Here is a 24,708-nt window from a genome sequence, read left to right as displayed (position 1 = left end):
TTCATAAGAATGAGGAAGGAGAAGGAAGGTGTCGTCGATTCAGTATTTATATGCATATTTTGCTTATGAAAGGAAGCCATACTTCGTCTTTTCAATTTTGTACAAGAGGAACTGGAACATATGAGGGACAAGTGAGACTATTATTCTGTTTTCTAAAATAATACTCTTTATTTTTAATAACATATATTTGATTTCAATACTTAATACATTCCATCGCACTATTTATGTAAATTAGGCATACTGAAATGACGATTCATGCCAAAGTAGTCTTGTTTATCTGGTATGTGTTACTGTCTCTGCAGTATCGGTAGGACTGTTTCATTTTAGTCACTAGACAGGGCCGTAATATACTAAACAAAATCGAAAAAACACCCCTGTTGTGGTACTATTTGTATTAACGGCTTTTTCTGTCTTAGAGAAAAACCTTATGCTTTTATATGTTGTAAAACTTTTTAATAAAACAGTAGTGTCCCAATTTCACTCAGTCATATCATGTCAATAGCAAAAATTATTGTTCCATTCTGTCTTCTAATGGGAATTACACTGTTTGTAAATATCACAGCAGGCTAACAACAGCTTTCAGTCTTTTAGAGAAAATATTATGGGCTCAGGCTCATTAATGCTTCAGAGCAGCAACATTGTCACCTACCTACAATTTTTTCACTGAAGCCTATGAAGTATTTGCGCTTATTCACTTAGTTTAACATAGTAAGATTAATAGAAAAGTTATCTTTTTTTAGGTGATGCTTCCCCAGCTGTAGTGTTTTTCAGTTACTAGTGTGATCCACATAAGCCCATCTATATTCATCATAAAGTAATAGCTAAATGTGTATGTTACAAGAGCAGAACAGGAATGTTGTTATTGAATCTATATGTTGTACTATGTGGAAGGAGCGCCTGGAATGCTATTTTTTAACTTTCCTTGAATATCAAGTTATTTTCAGTGTCCTCCTTTAAATGTCAAATTGTAGCTGGTTGAAGATAAACTAAACTGAAATATCTTATATTATACATTTGGGAACCACCATTTTTTCTGAAATTGATGGCTGATTATGATTGATTAATGTAAAAAAATTGATATTTGGCTAATGTCCCAAGTTCACTCAGACATATCTGTAGCAAAAAATATTGCTCACTCTTATCTCCTATTGGGACAACTACCTTTCATCTTTTAGTGAATGCTTCAGAGCAACAAAATTGCGCATCATCTAGCATTATTCACATAAGCAAGTAAATTATTAATGTTCACTTAAGCTAAGTTGAACACAGTAAGGGAAGCTATAGGACATAACTGTTGTATCTTTGTTATTAGTATCATCTGCATAACCATATCCATATTTATTCTGAAGTAATGATTATCTCTGTTATAAGTACATAGGTACATGTTATTTGGCTAACAGAAATCTTTAGTTATTGAATACACATAATCACAACAGTGGAAGAAGTGACTGCCAAATTTATATTCTTAAATTTCTCTTGAACTGTCACACAGATTATCTCACATCGCCCTTTTCTTTCTTTCAGCAATGGCTGCTCCACTAATGAGCCAGATATTACTGACACTCAAATACTTTGACTCTGGTGATACCCTTCCATCTATTGGAGCCTTCATTGGTACTGTCAAGGGAACAGCCAGCAAGATTTTTAAAATAACATGATAACACAGGACAACATGAAAAAGATACAGTTTTGTTAGTTACTTCAGATCTCTGATGCAGTTACATGGAACTACAATAAACAAATGTTTATGAATTAATATATTTTTTCCTGAAATTATAAGTTTTAATTTTTATTTTCTGAACTTAATTTGAGCTATATGCTCTTTTTTTAACCAATATAGTTCTTTCTTCCTTCTCTGATTCTTTTTGTGCTACTCGGTGATTTCATTTCAAATCATATAGTGAATGTGTCAGATCATTATTTCAAAGTTAACTGAAAAAAATATATGTTCAATTACGTCATCATATCTCTCCAAAACTACAATATTTCGATTTTCTGACGATTTGTTAAAACACCAAGGACCTCTCTAAGCAAGTGTGTTTGGGAGATTGAAAAATTCTAATAAAGAAACCAAAAGTGATACAGATGTGAAAGTATTGTCAATAAATACTTTGTTCCCCATACTATGAGGCATTATATATATATATATATATATATATATATATATATATATATATATATATATATATACTGTCGAAAAGAGATCATTTGTTTTTTTTTTCATTTGCTTCTCATCGAACTTGCATAGTCTAGCTGAATTTGCACACAGACAAGGATGATCCAACAAGAGCAGTACTTTGGAAGTGGGAACTACACACTGATCTTTTGATGATGACCATTTGAAACCATTAGCATGACCATGAGAGGTCATAAAAGACACTTTCACTTAGAGTTAAGAGTTTCGTGTTTGTTAATAATGTTGATATATGTGTACCAATCCAGTAGAATCTCTTATGGCATCAACAGCTTCATACTAAGATTAAATCTTGTTGCAAGATGTTTACAGAGATCTCCAACCCCATCTCATGCACTTTTTATATGACCTGTTGCTGAAAATATTAAATTTTTTGTCTTTTTTCCCGTACTGCAGAGTTGGCAGAACTCATAAAGCTGAAAGTGGTTTTTAAAATGAGATGCTGCACCATCAGCCACATACACATATTTATGAAATGTCTGGCGTGTATGTGCTGCATCATCAATTATCACGCTAACAATATAGCGTGTATGTGCAACGTAATGAATGTGATCATCACTGACTATAACAAAACAGTGTGATGTTCTAAGGAAGTGAGCAACACCTGTGACCACTGGTATTTGTGATGTGTGCCAGTGGTAACTTCGAATTTTGATCTGCAAAGCAACAGACCAGTTCTCATGAAAGTCGAAATGAAGAACTAATGTGTCAGTATTCTGGTATGTGGTTGATTTTACGACTGATGTGGCCTGTCTCTGAATCTTCTCTATAAGATTCCTTTCGTGACACAATGTCTAACCTCTGTTACAAACTTCTCTGGCTCTACTGTCTTGTTCACCAACTCTCCTCCCTCCCACAATAAGTAGGTTACATCATTGCCAGTATTCTGAAGATGTAATGCTTCAATAGTCATCACTTCAGCGCCAGGACACATTGCACCCTCCTGCGACCAACATTTATCTTGACATATACACAAAAACATCAGGTCCATCTTTGTGTAGTTCTTTCCTGTGACACTGCTTATGACGAAACAAACAAGTTTCAAATTATTGCAGTAAATACATGTGCACACTTACTTCACTGGCTGGCATTTTACCCTTTTTGTTTGTAAGGAGTAGAATCTTGTGGGACCAATTTCTAAATTCGAGTTCTCCTTTTTCATTAGGAGATATGCTTCTCTTATTGTTCTTGTCATATATCTTTTTACCTTTTTCACCACTTTCACTAACAGAGATAACATCAGCATGTTTGGGACTTCGCCTGCTGCAAATTTTGTCATCACTTAGATAATAGTCCAGAGCAATAGTATCATCTAGCAAGAGATATCCACAGTAAGAATCTGGGCATATCTAAATACCGTTCTCATTCTTTATTTTACGAGATTTTGAGGTCAAAAAATTTGAGGAAGTTTGTATGTATTTCTATATCTGCTGCTTATAGTAGCTAACTGGTATCGTTGCCAGTAACTGTATCTTCTCAGTATAGGTGGCTGCTGAGATAGCAATATTTAGGTTTTGAAACCACACATCACATTTTGTCCACATATCACTAGCTTCAGGTTTTGCACCAAGTGCCCCTACCCTACACACTTCACAAAGTTTTGAAGATGTTGATTGAATAAAACTTGCTTCAATTTCTTCCACTAGTCTTTTTACATACTGTTTTCTTCTTGTACTTCTTACCTTTCCTGGACGTTTAAGGGGGGTTATAGTAGGGGCTACAGCAGAAATGCTAACATTCAATGCATTAGCAACTTCACACCCAGGAATATAAACATCTTCACTGTCTTCTCCAGTTTCACATTTGGGTGATAGTGATTTTTCAGGTTTGTTGTCACTAAATTTCTTCTTCTTGTGAGTGTGGCAATTCTTGCACAATGGATGTGATGTTAATAGCGTTACTTAAGGGCTAAAATATTTTGCAACACCTCTGACAGATTTCCAACCACTGTGAAGTGTCCTTCATTTTTCTTAAACACCACCTGCTTGTGTCTTTTTTTCGTAATTCACACAGTCACCCTTTCGCTACTGTATTTCTTCATTGACATTGTATCTAACAAAAAGTTCAAACCAAACACAAAACTCGATTCAGAATGATTTATGTGCAAGTTATCTTTCGTTTGTATAAACAGAAGAACGCTGGGAACAGTGTTGCCAACGTGCATATTTTACACCAGAAATTCAGTAACGTGAAATACGCAGAATGTTGAAAACTTTTTAACGCTTTATAAACAAAAATATTGCCCACTTATGATTGCACCAATTACTAACATTTTAACCAAACAATATTTTGTGTATTTCTCAATAAGTCATAAAAACTCGAAAAAAGCAATTTTTTCGTTCGTATATATATTTACACAATAGAGATAGCTGCACCAGAGAAGATACTGTCTATAATTACATCAGTAGTATCTGGTAATATGTCAGAAAAGACAGCGTTCTATGACTTTCCAAACTAGAAAAAAATTTAAGTGGATAAATTAACTTAAATTTCGTATTTTCATCTTAAATTTGCAAGTTAAAGGAAGCTTATAAGTGTTTAGGTGTTAACTAAATTTCTACACACTAAGAGAGAGGTTTAACGCAAGATACTTGCCAGATCTCCAGTACTTCTGGTTACTAGTTATATATTTTTTGTAGTCTACTGTATTAAGAGTTATTTAGAAACTATTTTTCAAAGGGCTGTACCATTTACAAAAATTAAGATGAACCGAAAATTCTTTATTCATAACACTTACGATATAGAGGTCTAATATATATTTTTTCAGAGAAATGCATGACCACAAGTTGACATGACCTGTATGGTCTGAAATGAAATCAACCTGCTTTTGTAGCAGGACCATCTGGAACTCGGCTAATTCTTTTATATTTGAGAACATGTATTTTTATTCTGAAAACAAAACTGACAGTTTTAAGCTGAAACATCGGTAGAAATGGAAGAAGAACACAGTGAAAGTGTCACTTGCCCAGTTGCTGCCCTTCCCTTCCAGATTACAAGCAGCTGCTACAAATGATTGTTCAAGCCAAAATTGTGTATGAACTAGTTACTCTTCCTCAAACATTTAGGGTGAGATACAGTAACAGCCTCAAGTGTTGACATGTGGCATAGGTTCATTTCTATTCTGGGATTTAAAAAAAGATTATGGTTTATTGCAAATGTTAGCATCTTATTGTTCATGTATGCGCTCAATATAATTATTAGTAATCATCACATCATAGAAACAGGATTTATACATGCCCAAGAAGTGCTAAAGTGGATGCTCAAAATAAGTGCTCAAAAATTCAGCAAAGATACTCTCTGTAATACACCAGTTGCTGATGTAATGAAGTAATCATTCTAATGTGTAAATACAACACCAAGGTAGCTGGTAACAGCTCTCAGAATTGTCTGTCAAATCAATCTCCATGATGTCAGTGTTGTCACAATTTGTTGAAGACTCTGAAAAGGCAACTTTTCACAAAGAAGAGCCTATTTCACAGTTAATTCTATATTCTGTGCCTATTAACAATTCACTATCTACCACACAGCTACATTTGATCGAATACTATCGTGCCTAGAAATTTTGCATTTGAATCGAACTGTGTGTGGCGTCCTTCTGTTGACAACTTCTCACTTGTGTATTTCATTGTATGCAACTTGGAACTTACATTCAATGTATGGGGCGCCACCAATCTGCAGCCCCTGTTACCTTTTCTGGGCACATTTCTATGTGTTTCTGTCTTGGGTAAAAACAAGTACATCTGTAGTAGCTGCTCTGTCGATCTATGTGAAGCTGTATGTGACTACAAACAGCTGCATACTTTTGCCACACTTTACTGATCAAACGATAAATGCCTCATCCATTAACTAATTTCAAGATAGATCATTATCAAGGGCACTATTCCAAGATTTTGATATAGGGGTTTTGAATAACTAATTTTTGGTTTAAGAGCTACCACATCACACTCTGGAGCCATTTCCTGCATATAATGCACAATTTATACAATGCTTGGTCCTAAGAAATACGAAGTTTATACGACTCGCTCTTTTGGTTACAAATATTAAGTTTAATTATCATTCCTTCGTAGGATATGTCACTGGTTTGCACACACACACACACACACACACACACACACACTGCTACACAAAATCAAACATATGTTGCTGCTGTTGTAGTTCTAGAAGCTGCGGAAGTGTACCTGCCGAGCTTTGTTTTCTCTTTTTTCAGAAATAATATAAAAACAAACTGAAATCGAATGAATTTCAACGGCAATTACTGCACGATAACCACAGTCTAATATATTAGACTGTGATGATAACTGTGACAGAATGCTTGTGTTTCGCAATATTGCCACCAGGGAGTAGTGGTAGTAGGAAAGTGGTGCAACAAAGTACAACCAAGCTGAAAGTACTGCGGCATGACAAAGTTGCATCTCTTAAATTGCGCCATTAAAAACTGTGAGTTCACACTTGCATCTGCAGTTTGCCACTAGCAGTGCCGAAACTTTTGTTGCATATGTGAACCCGGCTTAACTAACCGCGGAATGAAATAGTGTCTTACCACACGTACCCCAAGTTAACCACGTAGTTAGCCTATTCCTCGTTTAGTTATCCTTGGATTTATCCCGAAATTGTACAACCGGCCCATAGGGGTCATGAGGATGAGATTAGAATAATTACTGCATGCACAGCGGCATTCAAACAATCATTCTTCCCGCGCTCCATATGTAAACCGAACGGGAAGAAACGTTAATAATTTATAGAATGCCCTCTGCCATGCACATCATGGTTGTCAAGGTATAGATGTAGATGTTTTTTCTGGCTTTTTTCATGGATGCAATTAGCTTATTTCGTTTAGGAGAGTTGGCCACACTGATGCATTGTTTACCTTTAATACAAATGCAGACGAACGTGCTTATCTTTTGAGTGATTTGCATTTTAGTGCATGTAAAGAAGAGGTAGAACATAATTGATCATTAGAAGTCTGCAAAAGACGGCCCCCAGTCCTTTGTTATAGCTGGAATTAAAATAATAAGCCATGGTATTTGCCTGTCAAGCAGACAGTTTTCTGCGAGAGGTAATTTTGAATAGTTGTATTCAATAAATGTGTTTTGTTGCGTATAACAAGAGTACGAATTTTGATTGTTTTCTTTTCTCCGTGTAGTTTTCTTCTAAAGTCGTGTCTTGTGCTGAAGCAAAACTAGATTTAGTAAAAGATGGGAAGAAACAAACAATTGATGGGTTTGAAGTGGTTTTAGAAGACACAATTTTGTTTCCTGAGGGAGGAGGACAGGTGAGAAAAACGCTGTAATATTCAGACCATGGTAAGTGTGTGTAATAACGTGTTATATGAGAAGTATTCATGAGTGATGTAGTCTGCTTCGTGTCACAGCTGTTGTTAGTACCTACATCAATTCTGTATGACTCACTGACATTAAACTTCGAAAAGACTAACTATATGCAATTCAGAACCTGTAAGAGCTTTCCACCCAGCATATGCATAAAGTACGAAGAAGAGCTGATAGAAGGGGTTGACAGTCTTAAATACCTGGAATTACAACGTGATAATAAATTCAGTTGGGAAGAGCACACCACAGAACTGCAGAAACGCCTTAACACATCTGTATTTGCAATTCGAGTGTTAGCAGACATAGGCGACATAAAAGTGAAAAAGCTTGCATACTTTGCCTACTTTCATTCCATAATGTCATATGGTATAATATTTTGGTGTAACTCTTCAAGTCAAACAAAAGTTTTCAGAGTCCAAAAGCGTGTAATACGTATTATTTGTGGAGTAAAGTCCCTGAAGTCTTGTAGAGACCTCTTCAAAGAACTGGTTATACTAACTACTGCATCTCAGTATATTTACTCCTTAATGAAATTTGTCCTAAATAATATATCTCTTTTTCCAACAAACAGCTCAGTTCATACATACAATACCAGGAACAAAAATGATCTGCACAAGGACTTAAAAGCACTTACTTTAGTTCAAGAAGGGGTCCACTACTCAGGAACACTAATCTTCAATAATTTGCCAGCAAACATAAAAATTTAGTTACAAATAGAAATCAGTTTAAAAGGAGCCTGAAAGACTTACTAGTGGCCAACTCCTTCTACTCCATTGACAAATTTTTTAATAGAAACAAATAATGTGTTGTATATATTTATACTAATAGTATTGTTATTTCAGCTTTAAAAAAAAATTAAAAAAAAGGTGACATGTTCCACATCCAAGAGGATCTCCTCAACACGGATCTATGGAACGAAAAACTAATCTAATCTAATCACGACTTCCTTTTGCCGAGCTGTGGTATGCAGTTTTGTACTGATACACGTCTATCGTACTGGCCAGTGTTCTTCATTATTGATTAATTCAAGTTTTACTAGAAAAAAGACAGAATTTAACTCAACATCGCTGCAAAGCATAAGATTGGAGTATGCCCCCAACCCAACACTATTCTAATTCTTGGTTGTGGTGAAGCTGACGATTATACTTTTTTTTCCAGCCATCAGATACAGGATACTTAAATGAAACACAAGTGATTCAGGTTAATCGACGAGGTGCTGAAGCTGTTCATTTTGTTCAATCAAAGTTCTCAGTTGGAGAAACAGTGAAACAAAAAGTGGACTGGGAGAGGAGGTTTGATCACATGCAGCAACATTCAGGTAAATTGTTGTAACATTACATTCTCTCTGCTGATTAGTGGAAAATAATTTCGTCTTGGTTTCTAATTGTTCTGTGTAACAGGGCAGCACCTTCTTTCTGCTGTTGGTGAAACTGAATTCAATTGCCCCACAACTTCTTGGTGGCTTGGTGAAGAAACCTCATATGTTGAACTTGGTAAGATATTACGTTTTTTAGGTGAAAACTTACAACTGCCGTAGATGGCAGCTCAGACTTGTCGCTATGATGTAAGTAATTATCAAGCAGTATGATTATAAGTGGTTAAAGAAAAGGGGTGGGGGGGATAGGCAACAAATACGTGATTTCCGTCATTTCCATATTATGGGAAAGGAATCAGAATTCTCTGGCTTTGCTTTATCACTTTACATATTACTAAAAATATAATCATTTGGCTTTTTATTTTAAAATTTTACTGTTGTGGTTGAGTAAATTTTAGTAAATGTCATTAGTTAAGCACATGCACAATACTAGTTTTACTGCTCACGTAAAAGGACAAAATCCAGAATGCGGTGTATCACTTTATTGAAAGCACTATTTTTTTCCCATTGCTAGTGGGGCCAGTAGGCAATCTACATTGAAATTTATTTGTGCCCACCCACTCCTCAGACATGCATTTGTGAGGACACTGTTCAAAAAACCCCTCCATCGCTCTGGATGTTGGATTCTCATTGTTTTCAGAAATTGCTTACAGCAAATCCTAGTGTTCTTTCTTTCAAAAGGATACGACCAATCTTTATTGACTTATGCTGCTTCTCTGTTTCTAATAATCTCATCATCATTTTACCATTAAACTGTAATCTTCATTAACCCCCACTTCGTTGTTTGATAGACTAATCTGTAGTGTATAAAAAGTTCTAAATTATTTTGAAATGTTATTTTGGTTGTGAGTTGACAAAATCATTGAACATAATACAAAAACTTCGTTGTAGTGGCAGACTGATGTTCTGCTTAGTGACGGGTCTAGATTCATCTTTGACAAGATTTGCTCCATATTTAGTAATTACACAGCCCTAAGATACATAAATGATGCTTTGTAATTTTGTTAGCCTTTTCTAATTTTGGAAACAGCAAACATCCACAATGAATTTTGAAGATAAGGTAGTGATCTACCCCAATTCAAATACTGATCTCCCACTAAGATTACGGCCACTATTTATTTACATTTTTTGCACGTACATTATCAGACTGATGACTTTTGCAAACGTCATACATAAATTGAGTAATTAACATAGATAACACACACAGTAGTGGCACATACATTCGTCTTAATATTCTAATTATATTACATGTTGCAACAGAGGGCAAGTAGATTACAATTCAGTGAGTGAATATAAACATTTATCTACTAAGAAGGCTTTTAACTCCCTGTGGAACAGCTTTGGTCTACAAGGTTTCAAAGCATGTGGCACCTTGTTGAACTATATCTGCCCATTAATATACTGACTATTGTCAGCTATTGTAATTTTGTCCTTTGCTTGAAGTAGTTACCCTTCTTTATAGTGTCATAAATGTGTGTATCACTGCACTTATTTACTTTGTTTTTACTATTCAGAAAAAGTATAAGAAGTTTATACAAATACAAGGAATATACTGTTAAATATTTATATTGGACAAAGGTTTCATGACAGGTCTCTCTGGACCAACCTAATGGCCCTGTTCTGCAATACTGGTACTATATTCATGTGCAGGTCTGCTGCACAATCCCACAGTGCAATACAATAATTAATAAATCCATTGATTGTTCCGTAGTAAACAATTTTTAGTATTTAACTTGACTATTTGCCAGGTGACTTAGCAGATACAAACTACTGCTGATTTTCTAATATACAGTAGTAATGTGATCTACCAAACGGAGAAATTTTTTCAAGGTAGACATGAAGAAATTTGACGTTATCTGTTTCTGCTGATGTAATACCACAAATATTGTTTATGACAACCTGTTTTACTGATGATAGTGTTTATACTGTGGTGCAGAAATTATGTGGCTACTTTACACACCTATAGTTGCAGCTGATTGTAATGTTTCTCTTTTTCATAAAGTAAGAGAGAAGTGTCAACAGCACAGTGTACTAGATGTGAGTTGAAGGGTTGTGTCATGTCATTGACATAAACAAAGAAGAAACAGAGACTGAGGATCGATACTGGCAGTACCCTCTGGATTACTGTATATCTAGAAGACTGGAAATCCATTACCTTTTTATGTATTTAACGTGAAAGTTTAGTACACTGTTCACGATTTGTCAGGTGTGTGGTGAGTAATTGTATGGATGAGACCTCAATGTTGGAAGCCTTCAATTTCTTAGTAAGCAACCCATGGTTGACTGAATCAAAGGCTTTAGAAAGCTCTAAGAATATGCCCGCTGTCTTCATACCGTGGTCTAAGACAGTGTACACTTTATGGAGAAATTCAGCAACTGCAGTAGTTTTGCACATATCTTTCCTAAAGCCATCCTGTGTTTCCGTTAACAATTTGTTCTTTGTAAAATAAGTGGAGAGCTGAGAAAGGATATCCATTTCAAAAACTTTACTATAGGTAGGTATCAATGATGTGGGGATGTAGTTTATCTCTTTTGTATTCCCCTTCTTATGTTGTGGTTTAACAATTCTTATTTTTAGTAAATGCTTTCTCTAATACTACAGTTTGAGATGCTGTTTGATTTTTTTTTTTTTTTTTTTTATTTTTATTTATTTATTTATTTATTTATTTTTTTTTTTTTTATATATTTAAACTGCTACATTCGACACACCATCCCATACAGCTGAGTATTTGTTCTTTAATGTTAGGATTATCTTGCTTATATCATTTTCTTTAACCTCATCAAATTCAGAACTTGATGCTTGAGGGGTGTGATTTGGTATCTCTTGGTATGTTTCTAAAGTGTGGGTTGGTTTTCCTGTTGGTGATATGAAATGTTTATTAAAAATATTACACAATACTTTTGATTCTTTTATAATAATGGATAAGGGTTTGTTGTCCTTAGTTGCAGAAATCTTTTGTTATCAATTAGTTTCCAGGACACCTTTCTTACAGTTGTAGATTGTGAGATTCCATTACTGTGGACTTGTTTTCTAAGGTTTGAATGTTCCACTTTAAATTTTTTATTAGCTGTGTTACTTTTTTTGTTTGAAAATGTGCAGTTTTCTTCATCTGTACAGGGTATCTAGGTCATGAATATTTTGCCTGAGTTTAACAATACTGACTGAAAGTCTTTGGTTGTTATTTCTTACACTCTGACTGTGTATTGGCCCTGTCTGCATTTCTTTAGTGGGACAGCCGGAATCAGTGTCTCAATAGAATGTTACAAAACTCTTTCCATTTGTTAATTGATCCTTCCTCGTAGTACATTCTATACCACTTCTCCTCAGCTAGTTTAATTTTCTGAGAGTTGATGTTACTTTTGCTCATAATTCATTTCTTTTCAAAAGTTTTTGGTCTTATTTAAGCAAGTGTTTTTCTGTTTTCTACCTGGTGTGCAAGGTTGCCTGAGAAATAAGTCTATATTACTATACTTAAGTGTCTACAGCAGTTTCATTAATTATTGCATAATCTGTCCTGGTAGAACTAGACTCTGAGACCCTGGTACCCATGGTAACTATATTTTTTAAGATTGTATGAAGTTAATACATCTAAAAATTTCATATTAGCTAAGTTGTTGGAGTTTACATCAGTGTTAAGGTCTCAAAGTACAGCAAGGTCATTGGAACCTGTTTGCCTAGTTATGGTATTGAAACATGTTACATTTTGAGATGTATTGTGCTAAGTGATGGCTGGGTTTCTTCTCTGCTTATATATCTTTGGATGTTGTGTTCTGTGAGAGACTGTCTTTGCTGTTGTACTTATCTTCTATGTGAGTGATTACATTGAGTGCACATGGTTCACATACATCTAGTTTGCCTGATAGATCACTGCTGTAATGGTTCTTTTCTCTGGAAAAGCGTACAATTATAACCTAGTGCTATTGGCTCCTTGTTGGTGAATGAGGCATAGAGAACTTTTATTTCAATCAGTAACATTATTATTTTTTTTTTCTTCCTGTTCTTGTGTAGTCAATGTTGGGTGTCTGCATCTTGGTTCATTTTGCTAACATCTCTTAATTTTACATAGCCTAATTTTTCACATAGCTTCCGTAATACTGAATCGCGAGTTTCTGTTTCATAATTAAACATCTCCAGTTCTTTTCCTTCACTCCTCTTCCTTTCCCTTCAACTCTTCTGCCAGAATTATTTTTCATTGTGGCTTATTCTCAAAGCAGTCACATACTTTTGTTATGATCCTGTCTACTGCTTTCACAGCAAGTAGGGTAGATCTAAAGCCATACTGTACAGAACCAATTAGTTTATTATACTCAAAATTTTGGTTCAGCTGCTGGTACATTCAGTGCTTTGTTGCAGTAGAAATAATTTGGGCAAGTGAAATGATTAGGTAATTGTCACCTGATGTTGCATTTGTTTTGTTATGGACACACTTTATTATGGATATTATTAGGCATTCTGGGTACACTCACTCTTGATCTTCATTCCTGCCAAGACACTTATTATTCTATCTTGCATCATAACAAAAGTTTGCAGGATGGTGAGTTATTCCAAAAAGTATCCCCGTTCTTTACGGCAGGATATACATTAGCAATGTTCACAATCCTTACGGCAACAGTTTTCAGGCACTCTCTTTAAACAGCATATGATACTTAATCTTCTAAATATACCATCAATATGTGTATCCGATCTAAGATAGTCTTGGAGCAAGACCCGAGAAATTTTGTACTAATCACACTTAAAAATTCAAATGCCAGACAAAGTAATTTATGTCCTTCTCACTAGTTCTCTTGACGTTATGAAAAATCTACGTCTATGTACGCTCCACAAACCACCATATGGTGAGTGGCAAAGGGTACCCTCTACCACTATTTGTTGTTTTCCTTCCTGTTCGCCAGCTGGTGTGGCTGAGCGGTTCTAGGTGCTTCAGTCTTGAACCGCGCGACTGCTACGGTCGCAGGTTCGAGTCCTGCCTCGGGCATGGATGTGTGTTCTGTCCTTAGGTTAGTTAGGTTTAAGTAGTTCTAAGTTCTAGGGGACTGGTGACCTCAGATGTTAAGTCCCATAGTGCTCAGAGCCATTTGAACTTGAGAAGTATTAAAGAATAGTTCCCACTAGCATCACATATGTCGTCTCCTTGCAGATGAACCACACTTTCCTAAAATTCTCCCAATAAACTGAAGTCTACCATTCATCTTCTGTACTACAATCCTCACATGCTCATTCCATTGCATTTCATGTCTTTTTGCAACATTATGCTCAGATATTTAAATGCTGTATCCATATATTACTGGTTTGTTTTTCGTACTCATCTGCCTTAAGTTTTTCTACATTTAGAGCTATTTGGCATTCATCACACCAAAAAGAAATTTTGTTAAACTCCACTTGTATCATCCTATGGTCACTCATCTTAACACCTCCCCCTACACCACAGCATCATCAGCGAACAACCACATATTGCTGTCCACCCTGTCTGCCAGATCATTTATTTATATAGAAAATATTAGTGGTCCTGTCACACTTAGCTGAGGCTGTCCTGATGAGAACCTTGTCTCTGAATGCTTGCCGTTGAGGATGGCGAACTGTATTCTATTACTTAAGAAGTGTCAGAGTCACTCACATATCTGGGAATCTATTCCATGTGCTTGTACCTATTTTAAGTCTGCAGTGAGGTACAGTGTCTAATACTTTTTTGAAATCTAGAAATATGGAATGTGCCTGTTGCCCTTCATCCATAGTTTGCAATATATCATGGGAGAATAGAGAAAGTTGAGTTTTGCATGAGGAATTCTTCCTGAAACTGTGCTCTATTCATGGACATTGAGTTTTCAGTCTCTAGGAAATTTATTGTATTTTAACTTGAATATGTTCCAGAATTCTGCAGCAAACCGATGTTAAGGATGTTTCAGGCTGGTTTTTATTTTTATTTATTACCAGTTTGCAATACAACTCAGTGTTTGATAGTATATTCTGAAGCACTTCTGTCATCTTACCACCAGTTATGATACTTATCATCCGTGAACTGAATATTGTGTGTGTGTGTGTGTGTGTGTGTGTGTGTGTGTGTGTGTGTGTGTGTGTGTGTAGTTTCTGTTGATTGAACTTCATGGAATTCATGTTGGGCTGTGGATAAAATGTTGCACTTTCCAAGAAAATGTAATGTCCCCTTCTGGAAAATGTTTCCAGTAATTTAAAAATTACAGTCTGTAAATAGAGCTGCTATATCCTTCTTTTCCCATTTCTGGACAGTGGATTCAGCTTCACCACCTTTCTACAGGAAGGAAAGGTTCTAGTTGAAAATGTACTGTTGAATGAATGGGCTTGTGGTATTGCAATGAGGGCACCAAAGCCAGTGAAACGGTCGAAAATTTCATCCAGTCCAGTCGAATATTTTGCTTTAACCAAACAATCGCTAACACAACTAGTGAAAACTCCAGAATGAGCCACAGAGAAGTGCAATGAAAAAGAACACACACAATTTTGTGTGTTGTGAATATGTGGGTTTTCTGTTTCAGAAGGAATTGGTCCAGAATCTTAATTATGTTAGCAGTCTTTTTCATTGTACTTCCTGCGGCCCAGTGCCTCCTTTATGTAGTGAACACAGTCTGTCCTTTCCTTATTGCTGTCGAGTCACTAACACAGTTTCTTTAGGGTTGGTTGGAAAAAAGGAAGTTGAATTAGGGTTTGTATTCAGGTTTAAAGGTAATATTGCACAATTCTTCCTCTTCTTCTTTCCCTGGCCTATGTCTCTGTCTTCATGGAATGGGCATTTTAATTATTGGATTTGGCAGTATTGGTGATAGAGGGTGGCCGAAGCCCTTCCTATACGCTCCACCCCCCCCCCCCCCCCCACCACCACCACCACCTAACCCCCTTCTAGAAATGGAATTTGTGCACCCCATCTATTTGCATCTAGTGCTGTCCCATGGGAAAGTGTCCAGGCATTTTATAGATGTTTGTGAATTGTGAGACTGATGCAGGGTGTGTGTACCAGCCCAGTATTCGCCTCGTCAGATGTGGGGGGGAAACTGCCTGGAAACCACATCCAAGCTAGCTGGCACCACAAGCTTTTGTTGTTAATCTGTCAGGTTCATTCAGTGTGGGACCGGCATTCTTCCTTGAATGCCAGATGTGGCATGTTAATGCCTACAACTATGCAGATGGATTGATGTTCTATATTTGTTACTGAACGATTTAGTGTTACTGGTACACCTCCCTAATATCATGTAGGGGCCCCTGCAAGCACGCAGAACTGCCACAAAATGACATGGCATAGATTAGACTAATGTCTGAAGTAGTGTTGAAGGAAATTGCAGGGATTTCCATAAACTGAAAGAGTGAATAGCTTGTTGCAAGGCACCCTAGATATGCTCAATAATGTTCATGTCTAGGGAGTTTGGTGGCCAGCAGAAGTGTTTAAACTTAGATTATTCCTGGAGCCACACTCTAGTAATTCCGGACGTGTGGGGTGTCGCATTGTCTTGCTTGAATTGCCCAAGTATGTCAGAATGCGCAATGGACATGAATGGATGATCAGACAGAATGCTTAATGTGTCACCTGTCACAGGCGTATTTAGACACATCAGGGAGCCCATATAATTCCAACTGCACATGCCCCACACCTTTACAGAGCCTCCACCAGCTTCAATAGTCCCCTGCTGACATGCAGGGTCCATGGATTATGAGGTTGTCTCTATACCCATACATGTCCATCCACTCGGACTCGTCTGACCATGCACCGTGTTTCCAGTCATTGGCAGTCCAATGTTGGTGTTGACAGCCCCAGGTGAGGTGTAAAGCTTTGCATCTTGCAGTCATGAAGGGTATACAATTGGGTCTTCGGCTCTGAAAGCACGTATCGATGATGTTTCATTGAATGGTTTGCACCCTAACACGTTGATGGTCCAGCGTTGAAATTTGCTGCAATTTGCGGGAGTCTTGCACTTCTGTCACGTTAAACGATTGTCTTCAATTGTCATCAGTCGCGTTCTTGCAGGATCTTTTTCCAGTGACAGTGATGTTGGAGATTTGATGCTTTACTGGATGCCTGATATTCACGGCTCACTCATGGAATGGTCATATGGGAAAATACCCATGTCATTGCTACCTCAGAGATTGTGTGTCCCATCACTCCTGCGCCGACTGTAACACCACGTTCAAACTCATTTAAATCCTGATAACTTGTCATTGTAGCAGAAGTGACCGATCTAACAACTGCGCCATATACTTTTTGTCTTACATAAGCATTGTCAACCGCAGTGGTGTATTCTGCCTGTTTACATCTCTCTGTATTTGAATATGCATGCCCATACCAGCTTCTTTGGCAGTCCATATTAATACTGGATCTGTAGCTCTGCTAGGTTTTATGGTTGTGGGTTGTTCAGATGGCTGGGAAGAATAGGTACCTTGCAACAGTTGGCGATGGCACTGATTGTTGATTAGCAGGGCAGAAGGTTCATGGAGCCAGTTGGATGTCAGACAGTAAGTTTAAAAAAAAAAAAAGGCATTTACATAGGTAGATTCATTTATTCCATGCGAAAAGTGCAGCAGTCATATTATTGCTGGGTGTTAGTCAGTACGCGGCCACGTAATGTCCAGTGCGTGATATCATCCATTGAGCAGGGGCCCCTACATGATATTAGGGAGGTGTACCAGTAACACTAAATCGCCCAGTAACAAATATAGAATATCAGTCCATCTGAATAGTTGCAGGCATTAACATGCCACTTCTGGCATTCAGGGAAGAATGCCGGTCCCACACGTAATGTCCAGTGCATGATATCACCCATTGAGCAGGTGGAAGCTGAAGTGAAGGTTCTGTTAGCACACCAGCGGTGTAGCACTATCTCACACCCCAGGCAGGCAGTAGCCATACCGCTATGACTGACTCCACAGATACACATCTGAAAGCCAGCAGCTGATCTGCTGCCTGAAAGGCAACAGTTCCACTCCTAGCAGCTAGTGAAGGTAGTTCTTTGTACCAGCAGTTATATGACCCATATCAGGGTGAAAACCAATGTGGAAACCTCCTGTAGCTGGCTGCAGGTCATGACACTACACAGCTGAAATGGGCATCCTTATGGTGGTTTGACCGACTACCAAGTTATCGAGCCATCACTTCCCATTGCGTAGACCAAGCAAATGGCTTGGTGCTAGGCATGAAGATGTGTTATTCACCTCACTGTTCCTACAATCTGCTTCTGTACTTCAACAATGTCAATAATGTTATGGCGGCCTGACAGCGGGTGTGGAGGTTAGATGTGTAGTATTTCGTCCATCGTGAGGCATGAGCAGTGATTCTTGTCAGGCTCTTGTAGCTTCCTGCAAAATTACCCCCTTCTGGCTTCTGTTTGTCCCATCTCTGTCGTCTTGTCAGCTTGTTGTGATATTTCTCGGCCACAGGTTTTCACATGCCAAGTAAAGCAAGTTGTGATGCAACACGCCTCCCCTCTTCAAAAGATATGGTCTGCTGGATTGCAGACTGGTAATATCTCTGAAAATAAATAGTTAATCTACACTCCTTTATTATTTTTATTTTATTTTTTACTTACGTGCGTGAAAATTAGATTTTTCCTATACTAACTCATCTTCAACTATAATGTTCATTGGTTGTATATTAATAAATAACTGCTTGCTAATAGTGACCTACTTGGCTGGTATTTTGTGTACATGGAGTTCAGGTGGGTAGGCAGTTCCATCTTAAATAGTTACAGGCCACATAGACAAGAGTCAAAGGCAAAATTATACCAGAGGCCGAAACATGTACTACCACAACTCTGGTGATAATCGCTACTGTATTGTTTTATTTACTGCAGCATCTGCTCTACACAATTTGGCCTTGCTGTGTTGCTATTAACTCGCTGAACTTGCCTTACTTTCCCACATAGCCATTACATAACAAATGAACAGAACAAACAAATAAGATAATATTTCTGAACACTCTCTCTCTCTCTCTCTCTCTCTCTCTCTCTCTCTCTCTCTCTCTCTCTCTCTCTCTCTCTCTCTCTCCCCCCCCTTTCTTGATGTTTTAGTACATCCCTCAATATGTTGTCTTTGCAACCAAGATTTGCCTTATGTTATCCCAGGAAATTCATCCCTAAACTGTGCTGACACATAACCCACACATGGTACTGCAAACCCCCATTAAGGCAGTCTCGTGTATGTCCCGCTTCAGTATTGATTACAGGTTGAATCCTTTCTGCAATGCTACTTTTCCTCATACCTTGCGGTATTGCACCATGGAAATTGAGCCTTGCTAATTTTGAATGAAGTTTGCAGTGTAACTAATTTGCCCTACGCAAGAGACAAACCTTGCAGCAGCTCATCATCAACAGTTTCCCCTAAGTTCTACCCTGTGTTGTCCATGGCCAACTTCAGCATGATGCTTTCTCGTATCGCTTCCCCCGTTTTAGGGAGTGCCACAGTCACCAGTGGAAAGGAATTGGATGCTCCTCTTTGGATTCAATGTGTGTCTTGTACTGCCTATTAACCCACATTTGCAACATAATTAATATTATCAATAGCCACTGCATCCTTCGCAGTATTGACTATGAAATTCGTCATCTGTAACTACACTTTTCACGAGATAATAATCATTGGCACATGTATTTCGCTGTACATAACCATTCAAGAATACACCTGCCATGACTCCACTGCCTGCATGGAGCACTCATCTGCTTCTAGAGGGTAGATACCAATGCGCCTAAATCAGTATCGCCCATGTTATTTGCATGCTCCTGCATCTTGGTACAGTGCAAATTTTTTCCATCTGCAACACCAGCAGATTTAGACTGCAAATTCATGCCAGGTAGTAGAGCTGCTAACTCACATTATTTTCTTTGACTTCTACAATTTCACTGCCATCTGAATCTAATACAATCCCACGTGCATATACTACCATTATTTAATTTCTCCCCGTATTATGCCTGAGCCAACCTCCCCATACATTAGCAGTCTGCTTCCCACAGTTAATCATCCTTGCTTCATTATTTTTCTGTACCCTGTCTGTAAAACTCTTGGCAGGATTAACTAAGACACCAGTAGTTGAAACTAGTGTGGAGGCAACTAAATTTGATGAGGCTCTGTCCTCTTTTACAGCATTTAACTTCCTATGGAAGTTTTCATTACCTCCTCTGGACTGAGCTATTGGGTCCATAAAAGATTGTCACTTCCTGAGTGGTAACCCCTCACACTTAGACATTTAGCTAATACACAAAAAGCAATAGGAGAAACAAAATGATAGGATCACGATAGAGGCACTTAAATGTAACACTATACTAACACTTTTTGCTGACTTCAGTGTCTGTGCCCGAGTGGTTGCTTATAATTAACACGGTATACAGTCACAGGTTCAATTCCCAGCCGGGTTGTGGATTTTCTCTGCCTGGGGCTGGTGTTTGTGTTGTCCTCATCATTTCATCCTCATCATCATTCATGAAAGTGGCTACATTGGACTCTGTAAAGATTGGGGACTTTGTACAGGTGCTGATGACCATGCAGTTGAGTGCCCCACAAACCAATCACCACCACCACCTTACACAGTTAAGAATAAACTACAGATGATGACTTAGCCACAGTCCTTGGGTTTTCAATAAATTACATCGCCCATACCAACTGGATACAAACTAACATATGCTGCTTTCAAAATTCACCTCATACACCTTCATTTGTAGTCAGACTTTTTGGACACAAATTTAACCCAAAACCCAGAATTGAAAATCTGGCAGGAGACTAGCTGATTTAGCATCGAAAGTATAGCCCAAAAACAGTTACTACACTCACCCCAGTGTGTTCTTGATGGTGTACATTGCAGCTGTCACCATTGTCCCAAGTCCAGTTGGCCACTTCTTCCTGTAGTTGACAGCATTCGGTCAATTATGAAGCTAGTTGCAGTGGGTCCACTGGTCACTTTAGAAATAGTTATATCACAGTGTCAGTATGGCGAGTGAGATTAGGTACCCCGCTGCAGGTAACAGTGTCATTGAGAGTGTAGTAGCAGGACGGCAGGTTTGTGGAGCCAGGTGGAGATTCAACAGTAAGTCACAGAAACAGCAGGTATGTACATTCATTTATTCTGTGCAAGAATTACAGCAATAATAGTGTTGATGGTCAAATGTCCTGACATTTGCCCCCAGACGCAGTTTGGTTTTGGTCAAGGAAGTGTGTTCAGCTCAGCAAGGTGCCTCGTGTAACGACAAGCGTGTAACGGCACCCTGTCACGCAGGCAGTGAAACTACGTTGTCAGCACTTCATTGAAGAAGTTCTGCATTGAGCCTCAGGCAGGTGGTCTGTACTCTGCTGTGATAAACTACACAGAAGATGGTCATGTTGGCTGTTACAGGTGTGTAGCTCAGAAAACTTGAGCACGCAGTACTCAATCAGGACCCCGTGCAGTATGTGGCAACAATGATCCACAGGGGCTAGGGCAAGTCTGCAGTGGTATTGTATGCTGCACTGGTCAGGCACTGACTCAACATCTAGTGATTCCCAGGCATGAACTGTGGATCTCTAGGTACATACCCTGAAGTTAATAGAAGTTGGCCAGAAGGTGTTCCTGTAATTAAGTAGTATACAGAGATGTACATATATCCTCCACCTCAATGTATTAGAGTGCATGGATTATTTTTGCTCTTCTTTTGTATGAAACAAAGGATGTACCGTTGAGTTCTCCTTACTTCCCACTCTGTCTCGATACATGCCACTACACAAGGTTTACGTCTTTGAGTTAACCTTCAATGATAATCTTATTTTTGAAATAAATGTTGTACTGTTTATTGAATATGTATCTTAAATATTACTAATTGTCTGTGCAAGTTTGTCATATGTTGAAGCAGCTTAATTCTCAAGAGGTTTAAGGAAATTAATTACACTGCCGTCTGGACTACCATATACACGAACATTATTTATTTTTAGGTCAGTCACTTCTGTAGTAGTAGTTTCAAAATCAAGCTCTTTCCCTTATTTGTCAGTTAACTTTAAGGGATGGTGTTTGAAGCTTTCTCTTATGTATATTCATATTCTTCCATAAGTAGGGATTACCCTTGTTAACTTTATTTGATAATGAGTGAACATTTTAGTGAAACAGAATGAATTTTGCTGTTTGCTTATTTACTTGGTTTCTTACCCTTATTTGTGATTGTGCTAGCCATTTTTTGACTTGTTGCTCGTGATTAAAAGTAAACCGAAAACGAAGAGCAGTGACAAGTAAGGGTAAGGAACCAATTGGAGACAACAGGTAGTAAACTGGGATGCAAAACTTAAGAATGAAAGGATCGCATGGCATGTCACTGCCAGTCTAAAGTAACTGAAAGAAATGCACGGTGAGACAAACAGAAATGACACTTATATTCAAAGAAAACAATTACACATAAAGTTGAGCATAGTTCTTAATAGTGTGTGATCACCATGATTGGCAATGCATGCTCTGCAATGTGCTCCCACATGTTCATGTGGTACAGCTTTCCATACCTCCAACAGAGTGCCTGGCAGCTGCTGCATGTCTGTTGATTTACATGAACGTACTGCAATAAGTCTCCCCAATACATGCCACATGAGCTCAGTGGGATTTACGTCAGTAATGGTCATGCTATTCCATTCACAGAACATCTTCTCACCTCGAGCTCTTCCACATGCACTGTTTGACATAGTCATGCGTTGTTATTAATAAAAAATGAAAGTAGGAGCCCAATGCAGCCCTGAAAATGTTGACTGGTAGATGTACTGTGAGTTCATAGACTTGCAGACCAGTGCACACAGGCAACATTATGCCGTCCTGCATCCCAACACTTGGATGACAAAAATGAACATGTTCAACAATGCTGGATGCATCTTAATATGGCAAGATGTGGGAATACATAATGCGCTCAGGGACATAGTTTGAACATCATCATTTTGGTGGTCTAGGTGTTACATTGTGGGGTGTCATAATGTTGCATGGGCATACTGATCTCCAAATCTTTGAACACGGTCAACTCACTGACCAACATTGTTGTGACACTGTACTCAGTCCCCATGATAATCTTTTCAGGGATGCATTCCTCTGTACAGACAAGAGTGGGCGACCACGTAAAACAGCGTGCACTGAAGAGTTATTGGCATGGGAGAATATTAAACATATGGACTGGCCTGCCCATTCCTCCATCTTAATTTCCATAAAACATGTGTGGTATGTGTCAGGGAGATGTATTGCAGTGCGTCAGCAACCATCCAACAGTTGTCAGCCACATTGCTGAACAAATGGAATGCCCCTACCACAAGAACTCATCACCACAGGGGCAGGATGGGAACACATTGTACAGTATGCATTATTGTTCATGGTGTTCACATATGGTATTAAGAACTATGTCCTGTTTGTGTTGTCCAGAGGATTCTCGTAAATCATGGATACATCAGTGTAATTTCAATTTGTCTCATTGCTTATGTTTTTTGGTTATTTTCCGTCTACACTGTAGGCATTCTTTACACGCCTGAGCCAAGTTTCATTAAGTTACGTGGCTTGCCAGTGGCACAGCAACAAAAGTTTCTTTTGTCCTTAACTTTTGCACACCACAGTACTTTCTTTTAAATCTGTCCAACATGTTATGTTGGTGGTTCCCACACATTTGAGATTTTTGTTTCTTTGTATTTCAGCTACAACCAGTCTTACCCAGAGCATTGTGGATAAATGGGAAGCTATAGTGAATGAAAAAATAAGACTAGCATTGCCTGTCACAGTCAAAGTATACAGTAAGGGTGATCCATGGTTGGATGAGGTATGTAAGGTTTGAAACAATGACACAAAAAATTAAGAAGCGTACAAATTTAAGTTTTTCAGTGTGTTTTTTTTCCAGCACAGAGCAGTAATGTGAAATCAGTAAACTAGAGGTATGTTTCTTTTCATTAATGCTAGACAGGAATAAAGTATAGCCGGCCGGGGTAGCTGAGCGGTTCTAGGCGCTGCAGTCTGGAACCGCATGACCGGTGCGGTCGCAGGTTCGAATCCTGCCTCAGGCGTGGATGTGTGTGATGTCCTTAGGTTAGTTAGGTTTAAGTAGTTCTAAGTTCTAGGGGACTGATGACCACAGAAGTTAAGTCCCATAGTGCTCAGAGCCATTTGAACCAATAAAGTATTATTGTTCTTTTGTATGGACTGGAAAACTAGCACAAATGGGACAACCTTCTGGCAGTGCTCTTATCCTCTTCACTTGACGCAGCTATTTTTCTAGTATACCACAATGACTTGCCATTAAATGTGACACACCAGTGGACAGTGTGTGCAGCTGCTTATACAAACATACGATTTTTCCAGAATGTAAGTATTTATACAAGCATTGAATATTCCAGAATATCTTTCAAGAAACTTCCATAACTCAACAACAAATAATTGCTAGTGGGTGGGTGTGAACCAGACACATGTGCGAGGAAACAATGCTAACCACTACACAACACTGCATGCATCACAGCTCCAGTATTGCTTCCTTTCCTGGAGAAACTGTGACATGTTGCTTCTGAAATTCTTACTGGAGCCAACATCACTTTGCATCTCAGTCTTGCCAATGGTCCTCTGTAATTTGTTGCTGGTAGAACATTATGTTCTGGTCATGTTCTTACATTCTCTTCACTATGATACGAATCATGGGCAGCTCCTCCCATTGAGACTTCACGATTATTGAGTCAGTCATCTATTTTTGTGAATGTCCCATCATTGTTCTATATTTCTGCACTATAGTTGGGCTTCTTACATGGGACACTGACAGTATATTCATGCTTTTGTGTTCTTGATGAAGGGTTATAATCCTCAATCTCATAAGTGACATCTGATAGAGACAAAGGAGACAAT

The 24,708-nt window shown here is 38.1% G+C and overlaps 1 protein-coding gene across 2 annotated transcripts in view; it reads left to right on the top strand.

Annotated features, from left to right (window-relative positions):
• The first annotated feature begins 6,555 nt into the window (after positions 1-6,555).
• Positions 6,556-24,708, top strand: part of LOC126356250 (alanyl-tRNA editing protein Aarsd1) — a 70,751-nt gene continuing 52,598 nt past the window's right edge. Inside the window, exons 1-5 of one of the 2 annotated variants that reach the window (XM_050007082.1) lie at positions 6,556-7,250; positions 7,338-7,466; positions 8,680-8,839; positions 8,922-9,014; positions 23,520-23,641. In XM_050007082.1, coding sequence (XP_049863039.1) covers positions 7,212-7,250; positions 7,338-7,466; positions 8,680-8,839; positions 8,922-9,014; positions 23,520-23,641 — 543 coding nt within the window. In that variant the 5' untranslated portion in view covers positions 6,556-7,211. Of the gene's footprint in view, positions 7,251-7,337; positions 7,498-8,679; positions 8,840-8,921; positions 9,015-23,519; positions 23,642-24,708 lie in introns of those variants that run through there. The other variant, XM_050007083.1, reaches the window with a different exon arrangement.

The sequence above is a fragment of the Schistocerca gregaria genome, chromosome 3 (genome assembly GCF_023897955.1).
Source record: "Schistocerca gregaria isolate iqSchGreg1 chromosome 3, iqSchGreg1.2, whole genome shotgun sequence".
Lineage (NCBI taxonomy): Eukaryota > Metazoa > Arthropoda > Insecta > Orthoptera > Acrididae > Schistocerca > Schistocerca gregaria.
Note: the sequence above shows the minus strand (reverse complement) of the source record. Positions and strands in the feature narration are given on the sequence as shown.